The 19,443-nt window shown below is 42.6% G+C and overlaps 1 protein-coding gene across 3 annotated transcripts in view; it reads left to right on the top strand.

Moving 5' to 3' along the window:
- The window catches only part of LOC126267676 (nephrin-like), a 468,973-nt gene that overhangs the window by 413,522 nt on the left and 36,008 nt on the right, over positions 1 to 19,443 (top strand). For 2 of the 3 annotated variants that reach the window (XM_049972976.1, XM_049972978.1), the window contains exons 11-12: positions 190 to 486; positions 16,899 to 17,213. In XM_049972976.1, coding sequence (XP_049828933.1) covers positions 190 to 486; positions 16,899 to 17,213 — 612 coding nt within the window. The remainder of the gene's footprint in view (positions 1 to 189; positions 487 to 16,898; positions 17,214 to 19,443) is intronic. The other variant, XM_049972977.1, reaches the window with a different exon arrangement.

The following is a 19,443-nucleotide window of genomic DNA, read 5'->3' as shown; positions in this document are numbered from 1 at the left end:
ATGGATGTGTGTGATGTCCTTAGGTTAGTTAGGTTTAAGTAGTTCTCAGTTCTAGGGGACTGATGACCTTAAAAGTCCTATAGAGCTCAGAACCACCGCCTCGAGGCGATGATTAAAATTACTTTATGCCTCGTACCTCATGTGTTTCACTGTGTTTACGTCTCTCCATCACGATCACGTCCTTCGCAGGGAAACCAGACGACCTGCGGAACTGCAGCATCGTGAACCAGACGGCGGACTCGCTGCACGTGGAATGCACGGAGGGCTTCGACGGCGGGCTGCCGCAGGAGTTCGTGATGGAGGTGTACGACGCGGCGTCGCAGGCGCTCGTCGGCAACGTGAGCTCGCGCGCGCCCGCCTTCACCGTCAGCGGCCTGCAGCCGGGGCTCGGCTTCGACGTCGTTCTCTTTGCTGCCAACGCAAAAGGCCGCAGCCGCATCATCACCCTGCACGCCTACACGCTGCAGCCCGCAGAGCGGCGAGCAGGTGCGTTTGCTATGCTTCCGCTTGTGACGAAGTTGGCCTCCTGTTGTCCACTGAGTAGCCTATAAGACTGGTGCAGCGTCAGTGAAAACCTGGAAAGAATGCCATGTTGATTATAGCGCATACTGCCGTTGGTCTTAGCTAAACCAAAAGTGATCACTGAGGGAATTAATCAATTTCTGACAACTTTCGTTTGTTTGATGCTAGCGTTTTCCTCGTCTACTTGTTCAACACACACATCCTTCCTCCATCGAAATGCCCATCTCTTCCTCCCCCTTCTCTCTGTCGACGTCCTCATCCTCCTTTCTCCATTTCTACCTTCCACATTTCTTTTCCCATTTCCTCCTGCATCCTCTTCCTATCCATATCCTGTTTCTCCATTTACATCCTCACCTCTCGCTGTCAATTTTCTCCTCCCCTCTCTCTTATTCATTTCTTCTCTCCCCCCTCAATCTTTCCATCTGCTTCTCCCCTCCCTCCCTTTCACCCCATCATTTCCAGTCTCATCCTTCCCCCTCTTCCTACCCATCTCCTCCTCCCCATTCTCTTTCCATTCCCTCCTGCCCCTCTTCTCCGTATACATCCCATTCTGCCCACTCCCTTTGCCCATTCTCTCCTAGTTCAACTTTCCACAAGATACTTCCATCTGCAAGTGTAGCACCTGCTAAACAAATAGATACTCCAGGCCGATAGTACTCTTATAATGATCCTTTTCGTCCATTGCAACCTACGTATTAGCTCGGAAACCACTTTTTGCCCTTGACATTCACGTTGCCATGTAGATCAGAAAAAAGACAGGCGATACACTACAAAACTATTATAAAGTCTCTGCCTTTTTTTTATCGATTTGCTTGAAAACTAGCTTTACCGCTGATGCTTAGGGCACCAACCAAAGAAGGTCGATAAAGTAGTCTGATACCATTGCAGCAGACTTGCCTGTCTACAGGTTTGACGCTGAAAAATTGTTTCTTGCCACCAAGATTTAATCTGCCCTGCCCGCCGCAGGGGTGTACGCTGCACAGCAAAGGAGATCACTAATGCAGGTCTCTACTATTTCCTCACAAAATGTTTGTCATGCGCGGCAGCATATGACAAAGACAGGTAAAACACGTTTTTGCCCTCTCTCTGCGCAGTAGGAGGTAGGAGATTATAAACATCACAGTGCTGATTCTTGTGCTCCAGGTTTGCTTGAAATCATTGGGGAGTTTGAGAGAAGATGGATGCATATAAACATACATACATATATCCTGCCAGCTTTGTATGTATTTTTATGAAGATTATTGCGCAGTGTAGTATGGCACCCCAGTAGGTTGTGTGCTGTCCATTAAATGTAATAAAATTACTGTAACGTGAGCTCAAGGCTTAGAGGTTAGAGAAGAAGAGAATCCCTCTTATTCATTTTTTGCACGCTGGTTTAGCAGATTTCATCGGAAAATAATTGTAAAAAATGCAATGTCAGTATGACAATTTCCACATGCAACTGTCGGTTGCTATCACCTATCAGGAAGCTGCATAGAACACAAAGCAGGTTTCACCATTTAGATGTGAAATCTGTAGCTGTCTCCATCTCTTCGTTGTGGTCGCTCCATAAGTATGTGGAACGCGTGGAATGACAATTGCGAAGAGATGATATGGGTAACTTCTTTCGTCGGCCCTGTGATGCGTTTTCCATCTGTCTCGTCTACTGTATCTTATATAGCCTTCACGGCCGTTTCTAACTTTAACATAGCTTATTTTGTTGTATTGTTTAACATTGCTGTTATGTTCAGTGTATTCGACTTTTGGGGATGACTTTGAACAGTCCAAAAATTGTGTCGTTACCTATGATGACCATGTATTAAGTAAGTGAAACAGATGACACTGTTTCGAGGCGTAGGGTGTTCTCATACTTGCTGTTGTGCAATGACGAAGAAAATATGCAGGATCGTCAACTGCTGCATCTGTCTACCGGGGCCTGTATAGAAACGATCCAAGGCCCTAAAATGGACAAGTTGGCTGTATTTTTCCTCGGAACTGCGACTGGTCAGTGCATAACGGTGCTAAATTACAGTCTTAAAACCAGTACAGATAAAGAAACAGAAAGCATTAGATTTCTCGAATTCTCTCTTTTTCACTTCATATTCAGTCTGTGAAAGATGTAACTTAGCTCTGGCCTCCACGTGCGTACCGCATGAAGAATGTTTGGTATACAAGACAATAAATTAAGATATGAAATAACTGTTATACCCAGCACATTAAAGAGAGTGCTTCACCTCTCTATGGCGGGACTTAGTAATTCTGGCTTCGCCATCGTCTGTGGGGGCCAGCACGACGCTCTGGCGTAAACCCACTGCTTGTAGTGAATAAATATGAGTTGCATTTATATAAAGTGCAGGCAGGGGTTGCTTAATAAAACACCAACACACTCACACAAAATGTTTCCTTGAATAAATAAATTAATTTTTATCTTTCAAATGGGGTAAATGGCTCTGAGCACTATGGGACTTCTGTGGTCATCAGTCCCATAGAACTTAGAACTACTTAAACCTAACTAACCTAAGGACACCAAACACATCCACGCTCGAGGCAGGATTCGAACCTGCGACCGTAGTGGTAGCGCGGTTCTAAACTGTAGCGCTAGAACCGCTCGGCCACTCCGGCTGGCTTTTATCTTTTACACGAAATGGCATGTACCAACAAAATCAGATTTTGAAACCAAGTGCTTGTCTTTCGCAGTGGTGATCGTGAATGCTCAGTTAATGTTCCCAATAGATCAATGACGGTAGGGCGACGTTATGAAACTTTGGATGCGAGCGAAACACAACTCCCCACTGCATCACTCACAAATAAATCACAAATTTAGTTGACTTAGTAGGTCCAGCACCACGAACTAAAATTAAAGTCCGCGAGTGTGGTTCAACTGGAAACTAGTTCAACTTCTTCTCACCAGGAAACTATTCAAGATTCAGCTGACGAAACTCAGCACAATTTTCACTTGTTCAACTCACTGTCTGAATATATCCATAGAAACAGTAAAATCCACATGCAGAACGACACAAAATGTTCCACGTCCTAACGGCCTCTGAAATATGCTAAGTCTTGGAGCAAACTCGGCAAATTTCTACAAGTCCAGCGTACTGGCAGCGTCTGTCGCCGAGAAATTCCAAGTCAACGGACGCTGGACGACACGAAAACTATTCTAAATCGAGAGCACTAAGCTGTAAGCCCGAAACGCAGTATTGTAGAAAAATTTAGTCATACGCGCACTACGATATCCGAGCCGCAATCCGACACATATCTTACCTCAACTAGACCTGAGTTCACACTGCCCTGATCAGTGATGGCTGTCGTCAGTTTAAGCACGTCGTGTCCTATTAACTGTGTTAAGTAAGACAGTTAATGTAGTTTAAATACAATAATCTCAATTTCAATATTTGATACACATATTATACATGGATTTACACATAAAATTTCTTAGCTTTTCATTACGAACATAGTTTCTACCTTTAATAGTTTACTTATAATTCATATCTGTGGGTAGACGATTCTACATTTTCCAATTCTTGTTATATTAAATGAATGTAAATAAATATGTTTCAATCTTTTTAGTGTCATCACGTTAAAGATTTATTGTGAGTATCTTGTTTAGAAGGAAGCTTCTACCGACACTACAGTTAACTGCTGTAAGCATCAACTTTTTGATGGCATCACCAACTGTACGGTGGTTATTCCCCCTGAAATACAGCAGTTCATCAGCCAGTTTAGTAATATTAAATAGCACCAAAGCAATGACCCAGTTAACCTCTATGCACTTGAGTCAAAGAGCATAGAGTATAGCATGGGTTTAAAGACGCTACCCTGCCATTCACGAAGAATTATAAGTTTTGTGCTCTCTCAATTTTTCCCGCAGGATCAGTTGCAAAACACTTCTTCGTTTTGTCCCTGGATAACTTTGTGTGAGCCTTACAGTATTTCATCACAGTAACTGTTCGATTCTCCTAGTGGTTATGGTAGTTAACACGTGCACTTGTCCCGCCTTACAGCAACAAGCGCCATAATAACAACCGACTGAAGATGAAGATAAGTTCCTTGTATGAAATATTCTGGGACACATACCGATACTATGTTACGTGGTGGCAAAATCCGAGAAGTGTATTTGCATTTAAGTTCTTGTCCTGTAAAACACACCAAGATATACGTATCGCTTGGTGTACTATGAAAGCTATGTGCATCGATGTATCTCGCTTCCAAAATAAGATTAGTGGATGTTTTATTGTGTGGTAAACGTTTACTCAGGATTACCTGGGATGCGTAATACGTCTCTCTTCATCTGTCAACTGTGAACGCACTTTTCACAAATATGTACCCCGCACAGTATCTACTGAAAGTAAAGAAAATTTTCGAGAAAAAAACAATTACATTAGAGTAAAGCAGCTAGAGATTTTACTTAGCGAAGGTGCAAACAGAGGTACAGGCCACAAATGAAACATGAAAATATAGTTCAAATGAGAAAAAGAAATATACTTTGTAGCTAACAACAGATTTAAAATGTACAAAAAGTAATTATTGAGTTGGGAAAGCGGTAGTGGCTTGAATACTGAGAATTTTTAATCGTACTAATTTTTATAAAAATCATGATATGTAGGAAGTGTTCAGAAATTTAATGTAATTTTTCTGTTGAAACTACCTTTGGTTTGGTGAGGGCTTTTGGGTGAGGACGTCGAACCAATACACACCTTCCGGAAGCAGGTCCAAAAAATTTCGGGGTTTCAATCAGGAGACGAAGATGGTCATTCCATTCGCAGAACTGTTCCACGTAGCAAATATTCACTAGCTGAAAGTTGCCGTCTTGTAAAGTGAACGTAAAAGGCCAAAGTGAAACGATCGTTCTGAGTTGGCCCTGCGATGTTATGCTTGGAAGTACTATCTTATTATTGCATTCGGAACTAATGTTAAGCCCTGCACTACAGACGAATGGAATTCGAAAATCGCACGAGTCTTTGTTCGTGTAGTGGCTTTTCAGTGTCGTATGCAGATGAGATATCGAGGAAGATGACAGTGAGGAAGTTGCGCTGGAAGAAAGCGGCCAAAATGCCACTCAGTAATATTGTTTGCATCTTTTATATTTCTGTTCCTATTCTGAAGTTAGTTTTAGTTCTTTGCAGTAATTGTGTACCGGCCACCATATCAGCCGCGTTTTAGGTGTCCATTTGACAGATTCGGTGACGCACTAAGCATAGCGCAATTGGGATATAGCATCTCGCAAGGTCTGATTCTTTTTTCTTGATTGAACATTGTGTGACACGTCACTCAAAACGATAGTGTACGACGCATTTCAAGGAAAATACGTAGCTCAAGTTGTAAGGCCTTTGATGGCATCTACAGGTAACAACATTGACGGTTTCAGGGACATTGTTATAGTTCTGCTTGATAAGCAGTTGAAGTTTAAGGCTCTCGCATTGTAATGGGAATGCATTTGAAATGAGATTAAATTAAATCAATTAAAACTGAAATTTTGTCTGTAAAGTATTCTACCCAGCATGAAAGGACATGCTGTATTTTTTTCATTCTACACCTCTTGATTTTTCGCTACTATTAGTATTTGCATCAAATTTGTACATTGCCTTCTCGATACACAGAACGACTTTCAAGCGAAACTTTCGCATTACTTCATGAATTACTTATAGAAACTCTAGTAATGCTTTTCTTCTTAAAACGTAGCTCGAGTACGTTCATGGTTCTACCAAACTGTACGTTGGTGTTTTCCATGGAGTAAGGGCAGTTCCGCTTCTCCCAACACGTCCATAAAAGAGACAAATGCTACACGTCCAGCGGGGTAGGATAGGACATTGACCATTCCGTCTTTTTCGACGCTGTATAAGCTTCTCAGTCAGCTTTGTTAAAGTTCCATTTTCACATGCTACAGCAAAGGAAGTAAGTTTGTTATCAATATGCGATGCTGATCATCTCTCGTAGGAATTTTAAAGATTTTTAAATGGCGTATCGGAGCCAGATGTGGAACCTTCTTCGGTGAGACGAAGCCATCACAGGGTGCCAAAGGTCGTTTACAAAACGAAGCAGTAGTTATCCGTTAATTAAACGAATATCAGCGTTATTTGGTCTATTGCCTTGTAGACTCATACTATAGCAGAAATGTTAAGTTCTACGGAGATTAAGTAATTCAAGTGTATATTTACGAGGTCCTCTGTGGACAATAATTTTAATGACCCCATTACTATTTTGCAACAAGCTGAAGTGATGACTAAATAGTAAGCACTACTGCTGTTGTTGGTATGACATTGGTCCGAGGGTGAATGAAGTGATATCATACATCCCGTCCGTCCGTTCCAATCCAATCAGATCATATCTCGGCGGTAGCCTTTAACAATTATATGGCAGTCTCCAGAATCTGTGCACGTGGTACCCGTAGCAAGCAAGGATCAGGCTCACTCTACTAGATGCATTCCCTTAAGGAGACATGAAAATTATACGAGACAATGAATATTTCGAATTTAAGTACAGAATGCACGAATCTATAAGTAATCTATGAAGTTACTTCAAGATAAAGTTGGCACTGAGCAGTCTCATGTTTTAATAGTAATGTAGGCTTACAAATGTACTTAATCAGGACTTGAATATTATTCTAAGCAAGAATATAGTCCATAACGTGCTTCGGAGAAGATCTTAATCTCTCGTGACACCTGAAAAACTGGTCTATAGTGTTCAGAATAGTTCCGAAATACATGGTTGTAAGATATACCTAACACAGAGTTAGTTTGTCAGGTCGATTATGTATCAACGGGGTGAATCAATGAAGGAGACATAGTGAAGTAGGATGGATGGGGGTGGAAGTAAACAAATGATTAAATTTGTTGATGGCGTTGCTACCCTCTGCAAATGCGAGGGAGAACAGCAGGGCCTGATGGATGGATCGTACAGTCTGTTGACCACAGAGATTACACTAACAAGAGACTAAAGTTATAAGGAGTAATAGGAAAGTGTTACAAAATTTGGGCGCAACGTAGTAGACAAAATGACAAGTTCTTCTAGCTTGGGAGCAAAATAGCAATTGCTGGTCGAAGCAAAGAGGTCATAAGAAGCACACTGTTCTAAGTAAGGAGAGCATACCTCGCCAGTAATTCTAAAAATTGATGGAAAACCGAAGATGATGATATTAGAAGCGTTTGAGACGTATGTCAGAAATATAAAAACTTAAGTGCACTTATAAAATAATACACTCGGAAATTCTCCACAAAATCGGCGAGAAAATGAATATGCGGAATGCACTAAGTAGAAGAAATGACAGCTTCATAAGACATGTGTTGAGGCATCAGGAATAGTTTCTGTGTTATCCTTAGGGGGTCTCATGGGACAGAACCATAGAAGAAGACGCTGACTGGAATATAGAAAATATATACACCATCTGATGAAAAGTATCGGGGCACACGTATGTATTGCAGTGTTGACCACTACAAGACACAGGAGGTCGACCGCCAGTGTAGAAGAAGGAGGGAAGTATAGTGTTGTCAGTAAAGGAGCAGCAACAGCACAATGGTCAGAAGAGCTCAGTAACTTCGAACGTGGGCTGGTCATTGGACACCATCTACATAAGAAACCCATCAGGGCCCCTTCAACGCCTCCAGAGGAGCCTAAGCATACTAATTATTGCAATTTTTATTTTGTTTAAGCGCTTTCTCGTTTGGAACACATTTTCTCAAACTTCATTCACACTTTCAAATAGACCATTCTGTAAATCTTAGGAATAATAGCAGTTCTATTTCAGTTCAATCAATAATAATAGGAAGAAATTAGGAAAATAGATCCTTGACCTCTAAAGTGGTAACGGAAAGTGATTTCAAGCTTAATGATGCCCTTTGTCTACAGACCAAACGGCAAAAACGTCGGAGCGCTTCCGCTCTTTCTTTTCTTTCTGGAGCGCTCCGGTTGGCAAGATGAGCCCTAAACCTTTCAAGATGTTCCCAGGAGGCAGGAAGATAATCGCAGTTTCCAGGATGCGACCTAGCGACAGCCCGTTTCTCTCTCTTTTTTTTCCCTTCCTTACCTCTGCTCTCGGTGACGTCCCTCACCTCGACTACCGCAGAAAAGCCGTCAGCAGGGCCATTTGCTTCCAAAGTGTCTGCAGTTTGTGGGCGGAGCTGCGAAGGCGTTATAGGTCGCACTGGCATAACGGCCTCGTAACGCTTGAGGTTCCACTACTCTCCACTTGGTGGGCGAGGTTTGCATAACGCGCTGCCACAGCCATCTCGTATATTGTTGTTTCCGCGGAAACGTACCGCCTGCCGTTACCAATATGCCCGGGATACCGAGCTTGGTAGGCAAAAGAGCGTCCCAGAGTACGACATAGAGGCAGAGAAATCATAGTGCATAGTGTAGCTGTCGGAGAGTCTGCTAATCCATTACTTCATATTACAGTGATAACGTTGCTTTGGGCAGATTTTAACTGGATCATTAGTCGTCAAACTTCTGGAAAACAACATGATTTGATATATTTGCGAATATTAACCGAGTCGTATCGAAACACAGTTGTTTTTTAGCACTACTAAAACATTACGAAATACTTTGGACGCGCTGCTTTGAGAAAAACGATTCTCTATTACTTTTATTCATATTCGCCCTACACGTTAAAATCAACAACGTGACACAAGACGCTGGCATTACAAATACGTGACACAATACACCACTTCCGACACTGACGTCCAGGAAATATGTTATGTCTACACGTTTTAAGTCCACTGACGCGATAACACGCTTTATTATCTGACATTCTCCTTTCCTGTATTCTTATCAATAATTTATCACACATACCTATAATTTTATTTCATAATAAACCAACTCACAACGTTGTATGGCCAGACGAACACTTTGACTATAACCAAAATATGTCGATTGTGAGACTTCCGGAATGCAAGCTCTCGATTAATTTTTAATTTCTCGCTCTTCTCCCTGAGCAACCAATAGCAGTTTTATATTTGTTCCATAACTATGTTACATGTGGTATGTACTCAGACTCACTATAAAATGGCTACACAAGCGAAATCGTGCAACAGTGTAGGATCCTAAATAAAAGGATATTTTACTCCCGCTAAAGACAACCGGTAATGGGCACCCTTGTCAAATACAACATTTGTTTTGGCTGTGAACCGCGCTGCTGCTAAAAAAATGGAAATAGCACAGTTGTAGAAGAGAGAAGGAATTCTCCTTTCCCTTCAGCTAAGTTAAGGAATAATTAAGAAATAGATCTGTAAAAGAGAGACCTGTTTCTTTCAGTAACAGCACTCATTATATTAGATACTGAAATGAAGTGCAGAATCACTTCCTGGAAATGTGCGTCTTAAGCACACCATTAGATGAATATGAAACGTAGTTCATCGAAAATAGAATGAAGAAGGAACTGCAAGCATTTGAAACTTGGTAAGACGACAGGTGAATTACAGAATAAAGAAATACTAAAACGAGTAGGTTGATATACCTTAAAGTGACAAGGTCAAGGGACAGCAATATACCCATTGACAGATGGCGGTAGCAGCGTGTGCACAAAGTCGAAAACAGTAGTGCATAAGCGCAGACGTCGTTTGTATCAGGTGATCCACGTGAAAAGGTTTTCGACATGGTTACGGCCACACTACGGGAATTAACACACTTTGAACGCGGAGTGGTAGTTGGAGCTAGACGCAAGGGATATTCCGTTTCGGAAATCGTCAGGGAATTCAGTATTCCGAGATTCACATTATCAACAGTGTGCCGAGAACAGTACATCTCAGGCATTATTACCTCTTACTAAAGACAACGAAGCGACCGACGGCTTTTCTTAACGACCGAGAGCAGCGGCAATTACGTAGATTTGTCAGTGCTAACAGACAAGCAACTATGACTGAAATACCCCAGAAATCAGTATGGGACGTATGACAAACGTACCTTTTAGGACAGTGCAATGCAATGTTGCATTAATGGGCTACGGCAGCAGTGCGAGTATCGTCGCTAACAGCATATTACCGCCTGCGGCGCCTCTGCTGGACTCGTGACCATATCAGCTGAACAATAGGTACTGCAAAACCGTGGCCTGATCACACGAGTCCCGATTTCAGTTAGTAAGAGAGAATGGTAGGGTTCGAGTGTGGTGTAGGCTCCACGAAGCCATTGACACAAGTTGTCAACAAGACACTGTGCAAACTGGTCGTGGCTTAATAACAGCGCGTCCTGTGTTTACATGTAATGGACTGGTTCCTTTGGTCCAACTGAACTGATCATTGACTGGAAATGGTTATGTTTGGCTATTAGGAGGCCATTTGTAGAATTCATGGATTTCATGCCCCTAAAGAAAAACATCATGTAACCGTGTCTCAAAAATTGGCGATTGATTTGGTGAATATTCTGAACTATTGGACCGAATGTTTGACCTCCAAGATAGCCCGACATGAATCCCATCGAACGTTTATGGGAGATAAGCGAGAGCTCAGTTGGTGCACGACCTCCTGCACCGAAAACACTTTTTCAATTACGGATGGCTGGGTCTATGCAAGGGCGATGTTATTGAGTACAATATATAGATGAAGAGGAAATAGGAGATATGATACTGCGTGAAGAGCTTGACAAAGCACTAAAAGACCTAAGTCGAAACAATGACCCGCGAGTAGACAACATTCTATTAGAACTACAGATAGCCTTGAGATAGCCAGGCCTAACAAAACTTTACCTTCTAGTGAGCAAGATGTATAAGACAAGATAAATACCTTCAGATCTCAAGAAGAATATAATAATTCCAATCCCAAAGAAAGCAGGTGTTGACAGATGTGAAAATTACCGAACTATCTGTTTAATAAGTCACAACTGCAAAATACTAACACGAATTCCTTACAGACCAATGGAAAAACTGGTCAAAGCCGACCTCAGGGAAGATCAGTTTGGATTCCGTAGACATATTCGAACACGTGAGGCAATACTGACCCTACGACTTATCTTAGAAGAAAGGTTAACGAAAGGATAACCTACGTTTCTAGCATTTGTAGACTTAGAGAAAGCTTTTGATAATGTTGACTGGAATACTCTCTCTCAAATTCTGATGGTGGCAGGGGTAAAATACACGAAGCAAAAGGCTGTTTACAATTCGTACAGAAACCAGATGGCAGTTATAAGAGTCGAGGGGCATGAAAGGGATGCAGTGGTTGGGAATGGAGTGAGACAGGTTTGTAGCGTCTCCCCAATGTTATTCAATCTGTATATTGAGCAAGCAGTAAAGGAAACAGAAGAAAAATTGGGAGTAGGAATTAAAATCCATGGATAAGAAATAAAAACTTTGATGTTCGCCGATGACATTGTTATTCTGTCAGTGACAGCAAAAGACCTGTAACAGCAGTTGAACGGAATGGACAGTGTCTTGAAAGGAGGATATAATTCATTCCTGAAAAGACTTGTATTCCTCCTTTCCTTGAAGTACCAACTACGAGCAAAACATAACATCAGTCAGGAAACATGTTAATGCATGATACGCATGGAAAAGCATCTCATCGGTAACGGTGCATACCAAGAATCGCTCGAAAGGATTATAAATTACAACTGTGGTACTAGTTTGTAATATGTTATCGTCGTTGAAAGTTTCACTCTTCCTCCGGTCTTCTCCATGACATTAACACATGATTCCATGTTGCATTGCGTTAGTTTAGTCTGCACAATGTCGCCTTAAGGTAATGATTTTCTGTGGATATTACAAATAATTCAACTCGGAAGTGTGAGGTGACACTCTTACACAGAATTTTATTCGTTCATTCAGCCAACGAACTATTAGTGAATGGAGTAGAAGAGCATCTGGCCGAGGATGGAAATTGTAGTCGTACACAATGGACTATTTATCATTAAGTGCTTTTCCTTACATTAAGGTCGCGACGTCGAAGTGTGGTAATTTAGAAGTACAATTTGGTTTGTGCTTTATTTTAAATTTAAAATTACATTTTCAAAAAAAATTATGGCTAGTACCAGACATCCATAGTGTCAATCCACAAGAACTGTCTAGTTTCAGCTGAGATTCTGACAATATCCCAGCGCATACGGACTATAGTTGCGAATGTTCTCTGGCAAATGTGCAACGATCCTTATCCTTGGATGTGTACTGCAAACAATAGACCTCAGATATGTCCATAAAGAGGACGCCGTGGATTCAGCTGGACGAGTGACCCTGGCACAGAAAGTCACCACTCAAGGGAACCGAAGTTCTCCATTAAAAAAGGGACTACATGCTTTGTTCTCCTTCATGACGCCTTCCTGAAACCACATATCTTTAATACAACTTTCTTCAAGAGTGTGAAAAGAAACGTCATTATAATATTGTGAAACAGCTCAATATCCACAGTTATTATACGGTGGTTTCCTTAAAAAATATTCATCTTGTTGTCTACTCTTGAGGACGGAACACAAGACATGTAACTGTTGTAAATGAAGGAACCTCTCTTGTACTTCTCCGGCATTTTTATTACCCAAGTACCTCATGTTTTATTCATGTTTTACTCTGATGAGACTGCGACATGTTACTAAGGAACGCCAAGGCGTCGTGAAGCAACACTTGAAGCAATTATTCACTGGGAAGCAGCAAATGCGCGTTCACCGAGTTCTTGTACAAAAGGCCATCTGCATCTACACCTCTACTCCGCAATCGCGTTTTGGAGTGTGGCGGAGCGTACTTTGTATGTACGAGTATCCCTTCATCCTTCTTCTGTTCCAGTTTATGGTTCGAGGGCTGAATGATTGCTTGCTGGCTCGTATCTGACTAATCTTATGTTCGTGGGCTCTTTACGAGATGTACATAGGAAGAACCAATATACTGGTTAGCTTTTCTAGGAACATACTCTAGCCGAGCTTTAACAGTAGACCACAGCGTCACGCATATCACCTCGCCTCTTGCGCCTGCCGCTGTAGTTGGCTGAGCATTTTCGTGATACCTTCGCGCCTAATAAATGAACCTGTAACGAAAAGTGCTTCTCTCTGTTTCGTCTGTCTATCCCACTTGGTATTGATCCCAGAGTAATTAGCAAATTTCAATTACCGGTGTTGGTGGAACGTGTGTTTTATAATCTGCATCCTTTGTTAAGGGACTACATTTCATAAAGAGTCATCCAACGAATCTCAGTCTGGCACCTGCCTTACCCGAAGTTAATTTTAGGAAGTCATCCCACTTCAAATCACTTCGTACACACACTCCTAGATATATTTTCGAAGTAACTGCTTTCAGTTATAGTTCTATAATCGTGTGATCATACAACAAAGGCCCATTATGGAAACTTGGGTCATCAGAAAATTGTGGGGCTGCTACATGATTGCGTACAGAGGGCCGTGGAGACCCCAAAAGGGAGTGTCATATTGCTAATGCGATTTATGGTGATCTCAGGGGCGGTGGCAACCTCTTTCCTCTTCCTCGCACATTCTAGTTGCCCCAAAAGCATCAACCAACGTAACAGTTGATTGTCTACCAGAAACAATGTTCTGCGAGGTAGTAGTCATCATCATCATCATTATCATTTCATAATCCATTCAAAGATTAGGCCGTTATATTTTCCGAACTCTCAAACAATATAATCTCTATCTTCTTTGAAGTTTTCTAATATCTCCTTTCCCTTGAAATTGGTAGTTCAGGATCTTCAGGGGATTTCTGTGACTCTCTCATGAGGTGTTGTCTCCCGTCGTCACGATACTTTCTAATTTAGTTATTCATGCTGAATATATTGAATTCTCTTCTGATATCTTCATTTCTAACCATCTCTCTTTTATGCTCAGCCCCTGGTCTTCCTTAGAAATTATTTTCTTTTTATGGTTACCCTCCGCTGTCGCTTCCATAGCATAACTAAATAGGATGCGCCATCACTCTATACAATTTCATGATGGTCTCTTTTTCTACTTTACAGTCCAATATTCTGCTCCTGTTTCTGCAACTTCGAATTTTTTTTATTTTACTTTCATTATCACCCAAATCAAACATTATCGCACAGCTTAAAAAAGAAATTTATGAGACTTGTTCTAAAACTGAATTATCCGAAACAATTTTTGGCCTGACAGGAGTATTTTCCTCAGAATACGTTTACTTTCGTTTTACTACTAAAAATGTAGAAGCCGTGTTTCTTGTGTATTTCGTTTATCCGGCATTCTGACCTCCGCGGAGGTATCTTCATTCTTTTGACTAATAACTTTATCATCTGTAAACAGTGCCATATTTAGGTGTCCCACATTCGTTCTATTATGGTAATTCCTTTGGTTACTTTACATCTCCGTTTAACAGAATGAAATCAATATAAATACTAAAGAGCATAGGTGATAGTCCATACCCTTTTCTTATACCTGGATAGTTAGTTATTTCTTCTAATTGATTCATAACTGTGTTTATTACGATATGTCTTGTTCTGTAACTATCACTATCCCTTTTAGGTGATGAGGATATCCGCATTCGTAATCTTCCATAGAGACAACTGCCTTGTATCTGTGGTAGTACCGGTTTCCGTCAGATCAGCGAAGTTAACAGCTGTCGGGCTGGGTTAGCGCTTGCATGGGTGACCATCGGGTCTGCCAATCGCTGTTGGCAAACGGGGTGCACTTATCCCTTATGAGGAAAATTGAGGAGCTACTTGATTGACAAGTAGCGGCTCCGGTCTCGTAAATTGACATACAGCTGAGAGAGATGTGTGCTGACCACATGCCCCTCCATACCAGCATCCAGTGGCGAATGTGGGCTGAGGATGACACGGCGACCAGTCGCTTCTGTTGGACATTCATGGACTTTCGGGCAGATTTAGTTTAGTTTTATGATCTTGCATAGGCTGTCACGATTCACACGGTCAAAAGCCTTCTCAAAGTCAATAAAGATCGTACCGATTTCTATATTAAATTGTTTGCATTGCTCTGTAATATTCTTAATTAAAAACACACTGTCTGTTCATGAACACTCTGTTCTAGATGCATTTTGTTCCTTAAAAATTATAGTTTATGTAATATCATTCATGCAGTTACAGATCATCATGAAAATTTCCATTTCCGCTTTCCCTTTTGCGGGAATGGTTAGTCGTGCACGAAATGCACGCTGCGGGATAACGGTTGATTGGCCGTTAGAAAGTCAGGTGTCGACGAAAACGCTCTCTACTCCGTTAGCCAATGGCATTGTCACTAGTGAGGCCAGCGTTTCGAATAAGACTATGCCCACCGTTTTTACACCACGTCCACTTCACGGCAGCCCACTCAAGCAAGGAAGTTTATTCACCACATCTTGTAGCTGCAGTTGCACACTGACGTGACAAAAGTCATGGGATACCTTCTAATACCATGTCGGACCTCCTTTTCCACGGCGAAATGCAGCAGCCTGACGTGACATTGACTCAAAAAGTCTTATGAAGTCCCCTGCAGATATATTGAAATTGCTGCCTATACAGCCGTCCATAACTGCGAAAGTGTTGCCTGCGCAGCATTTTGTGCACGAACTGACTAACATTCATCATAAATGTTAAATTCATTTATGTCGAGGAGCGATTTGGGTGACCACATTATTAATCGAACTGTCCACAATGTTACTCAAACCAATCGAGAACGATTGTGGTAACTGTCATCCCCCCGTCCAAAAAAAATCGTTGTTCGAGAACAAGTTGACAAACATAACCATTTACCGTCAGTAGTCGGTTCAGTTGTCTAGAGGACCCTGTCCGTTGCATGTATCATAAAGAAGCCATGGCCAGTTATCACATTGCCTTGTTGACAACTAGAGTTCACGGCTGAGTGGAGCCTGCGCCACACTCGAAGCCTACCATCCGCTCTTGTCATCTGAAATGGAGTCATCTGATCAGGCGACGGCTACCAAGTCGTCTACGATCCCACTGATATGATCGCTGACCGAGAGAGGCGCTGAAGGAGATGTAGTGCTATTGGCAGAGGCATGCGCGTCGGTTTTCCGTTTACATTGCCCATTAACGCCTAATGTCACCGCACTATCCTAACAGGAATGTTCTTCATACCCCCCACAATGATATCTGCGGTTAATTCGCTCGTGTTGCTTATCTGTTAGCATTGAAAACTGTACGCAAACTCCGCAGCTCTAGGTCGTTACGATAACGCCTTCAGCCAACGCGTTGTTCGTATTGGAGGCAATGCCAGAAACTTGCGTTTCTCGTCACACTCTTGGCACTGTGGATCTCGGAAAACCGATTTCCGAAATGGATTATCTCATGCGTCCAGCTCCAACTACAATATACCACCACTCGTACAAAGTCTGTGCCGCAATAATCAAGTAGGAAAGGTTTTTATGTGAATCAACTGAGTACCGATGACATCTCCGCCAATGCACACGTCTCTTACGTCGTCGACATGACACCACCGCCATCTGTAATTGTGCATATCGCTGTCCCATGACTTCTTTCACCTCAGTGTGTAAGACTGAAGGCTCGTTCTTCTAGCAGAGACGCCGCTTCTGCCGGGTGTGACACCGGTGGTGGGGGCGGTGGCGGGTGGCGGCGCGCTGGGGGCGCTGCTGCTGGGGGCGGGGGCGGCTGTTGCGGTGGTCCGCGCCCGGCGCAAGAGGCCGTCGGCGCAGCAGCAGCAGCCGCCGGCCACGCCGCTCTCCAAGGACAGCGACGAGGGCGGCTGGGGCGGCGGCTCCGCCAACGGGCCCGTCACCGCCGTCGCCGTCTGTGCGCTGGACAAGCAGCGGGCCAAGGCGGACGCCGCGCCGCACGACGAGAACAACCCCGACGTCGTTCCCCACATCTGTGGTGAGCGCTGAACGGCTTTCTCTACACTTCACACAGTACACACTATGTTGCATGAAGGACAACCGCAGCCATAAGTAAACGTCTTGAATAGGAACTGCTTGGCTGCTCTTGCAAATAATTTATTTAACAACAGATTTCGTAACCTAGAAGGTTAAATGTAGTGAATCAGGACATTTAAGTTGCAAAATGGATGGGACCGAACTTTCCCTGTCTATGAATAAATGACTCAATTAGGCGATCGTCTAGTAAGCGGAAATTAGCAAATCCACAGCGGGTCACTTTCCCGCCTACACGTCCACGCATTGTGGTCTGCTGTATTTATGGCTTTTGGATAGCTTGATAACTCGTCAGTTGAGATTAATGGCACCCCTTGAGGAATTGCGGATCAATGCTTTCCACGTACTTCACGATCCACTACCTGCGTCATGTCCGCCCGTGGTAGCTGAGTAATGCCTGCACGGTAACTCAGCGTGTTCAGTCAGAGGGTTAACTATCCTCTGTAACAAAAAAACAGAGTTAATGGATCAACGACGAACTGAAACGGGTACCATGCGACGTTCGCACCGGTACAAAGAGCGAAGACAAACAAAATGAGATTAAAAGAAAAAAGAAACGTGGTCAGCGCGACAGATTGTCAATCCTAGGGGCCCGGGTTCGATTCCCGGCTGGGTCGGAGATTTTCTCCGCTTCGGGACTGGGTGTTGTGTTGTCCTAATCATCATAATTTCATCCCCACGTCGCTGACGTGGCTTCAAATCGAAAGACTTGCACCATGCGAAAGGACTACCCGACGGTAGGCTCTAGTCACACAAAAAAACGAACTGCGTCATTTATTCACGGACAAGGAATGTCGGTCCTATTCATGTTGCAAATTTAATGTTCTGATTTTCCATACTTAATTCCATTATGTGGCTCCCGGACTACGAAACTGGTAGTTAAATAAATTATTTACAAGAGCAGTCAAGCGCTAGTTATTCAAGATGACATGAGACATTATTTCTATTCACAAGTCCGTAAATTTATACACTGTTCATAGTGACTTTATTGGAATGAACGTATGGCATTTTTGGGTTGTTGGACCCCATATGGTTGTTGTCCGGCCACCTAGAGCAAATCTTTTTCTTTGACGTCACTTCTGTGACCTGCATGGCGATGATGATGAAATTATGATGAGAAACATACAAAACCAGTCCCTGAGAGGATGAATTCTTCGCTCTGGCCGGGAATCGAATCCGGACCACACACAAGTAAAAATTGTGCTATGTACTATAGCTATTTTGTTTTGAAGGTCCAATAGAACGCCAAATTCAACCCGATGAAGCTTCACGTATTTGTGTTGCACAGGGTCTCTAGTATGCCCTCAATCGCGCCCATTCGTAGTTTCGAGATGTGAGTGCACAGTCAGCTCCAAAAGATGCCTTGAACAATACTGTCTCCCGCCAAGTATGAAGTAGACGCTGGCATTCGATGTCTTCACGCCAAATGGTTCCGCCTGATTTCATGCAGCTCATATAGTGTAACTGTCATGCTTTACAGTAGGATGCGGCAATGGTACAGGAATTTTGTTACAAGTCGTATAGACGGTCGTGATTCAGGCGATCATTCATGGAGGCGAGTGTCAACTGATTATCTTGTGCAGCAAGTGGATCAGGCGATGTGAAAATATCGTCTGCGAAGGACAATTCACAGCAAGCGAAGAGGAATGTTATATTTAGTCGTTACCGTCTCCATGAAAATGCTCCGCCAAACACTGCAGTTGCAACAAATATGCTTGTGCAGCGATTTCGATACGAAGTGTTTACTCACTCACCATACAGTTCGAACAAGGTACTTTCTCATTTTCATCGTTTAGCTCATATGAACCGCTATCTGTGAGGACAGTATTTTGACATAGACAACGAGATTTGCAGGAATTAACAGGTGGCTGCTTTCTAAGAAGAACGTATTTGAAATTTGGTGCAATGCTACGACGAATGTCTAAGACTGAACGGCGACTGTGTAGAGAATAGCTAGAAGGTATTGTTAAGCTTTGCAAAAAACATTTTTAATCTTTACTATGGTTTCCACTTCGCGACAGATTAGACCTGGGAAAAAATAGTTCTCGTATTCCTCAGAGATCTTATTTGATTCTGCTTTTCGTGGAATTTAAATCAAACCCTCTCGAGGTCATTCTCGTGCGTACGGTACTTTCGGTTCCTACTATAGAGGCCTCCTTCGTGCGGTCGCAGTT

Source organism: Schistocerca gregaria, chromosome 4 (assembly GCF_023897955.1).
Source record: "Schistocerca gregaria isolate iqSchGreg1 chromosome 4, iqSchGreg1.2, whole genome shotgun sequence".
NCBI lineage: Eukaryota > Metazoa > Arthropoda > Insecta > Orthoptera > Acrididae > Schistocerca > Schistocerca gregaria.
Note: the sequence above shows the minus strand (reverse complement) of the source record. Positions and strands in the feature narration are given on the sequence as shown.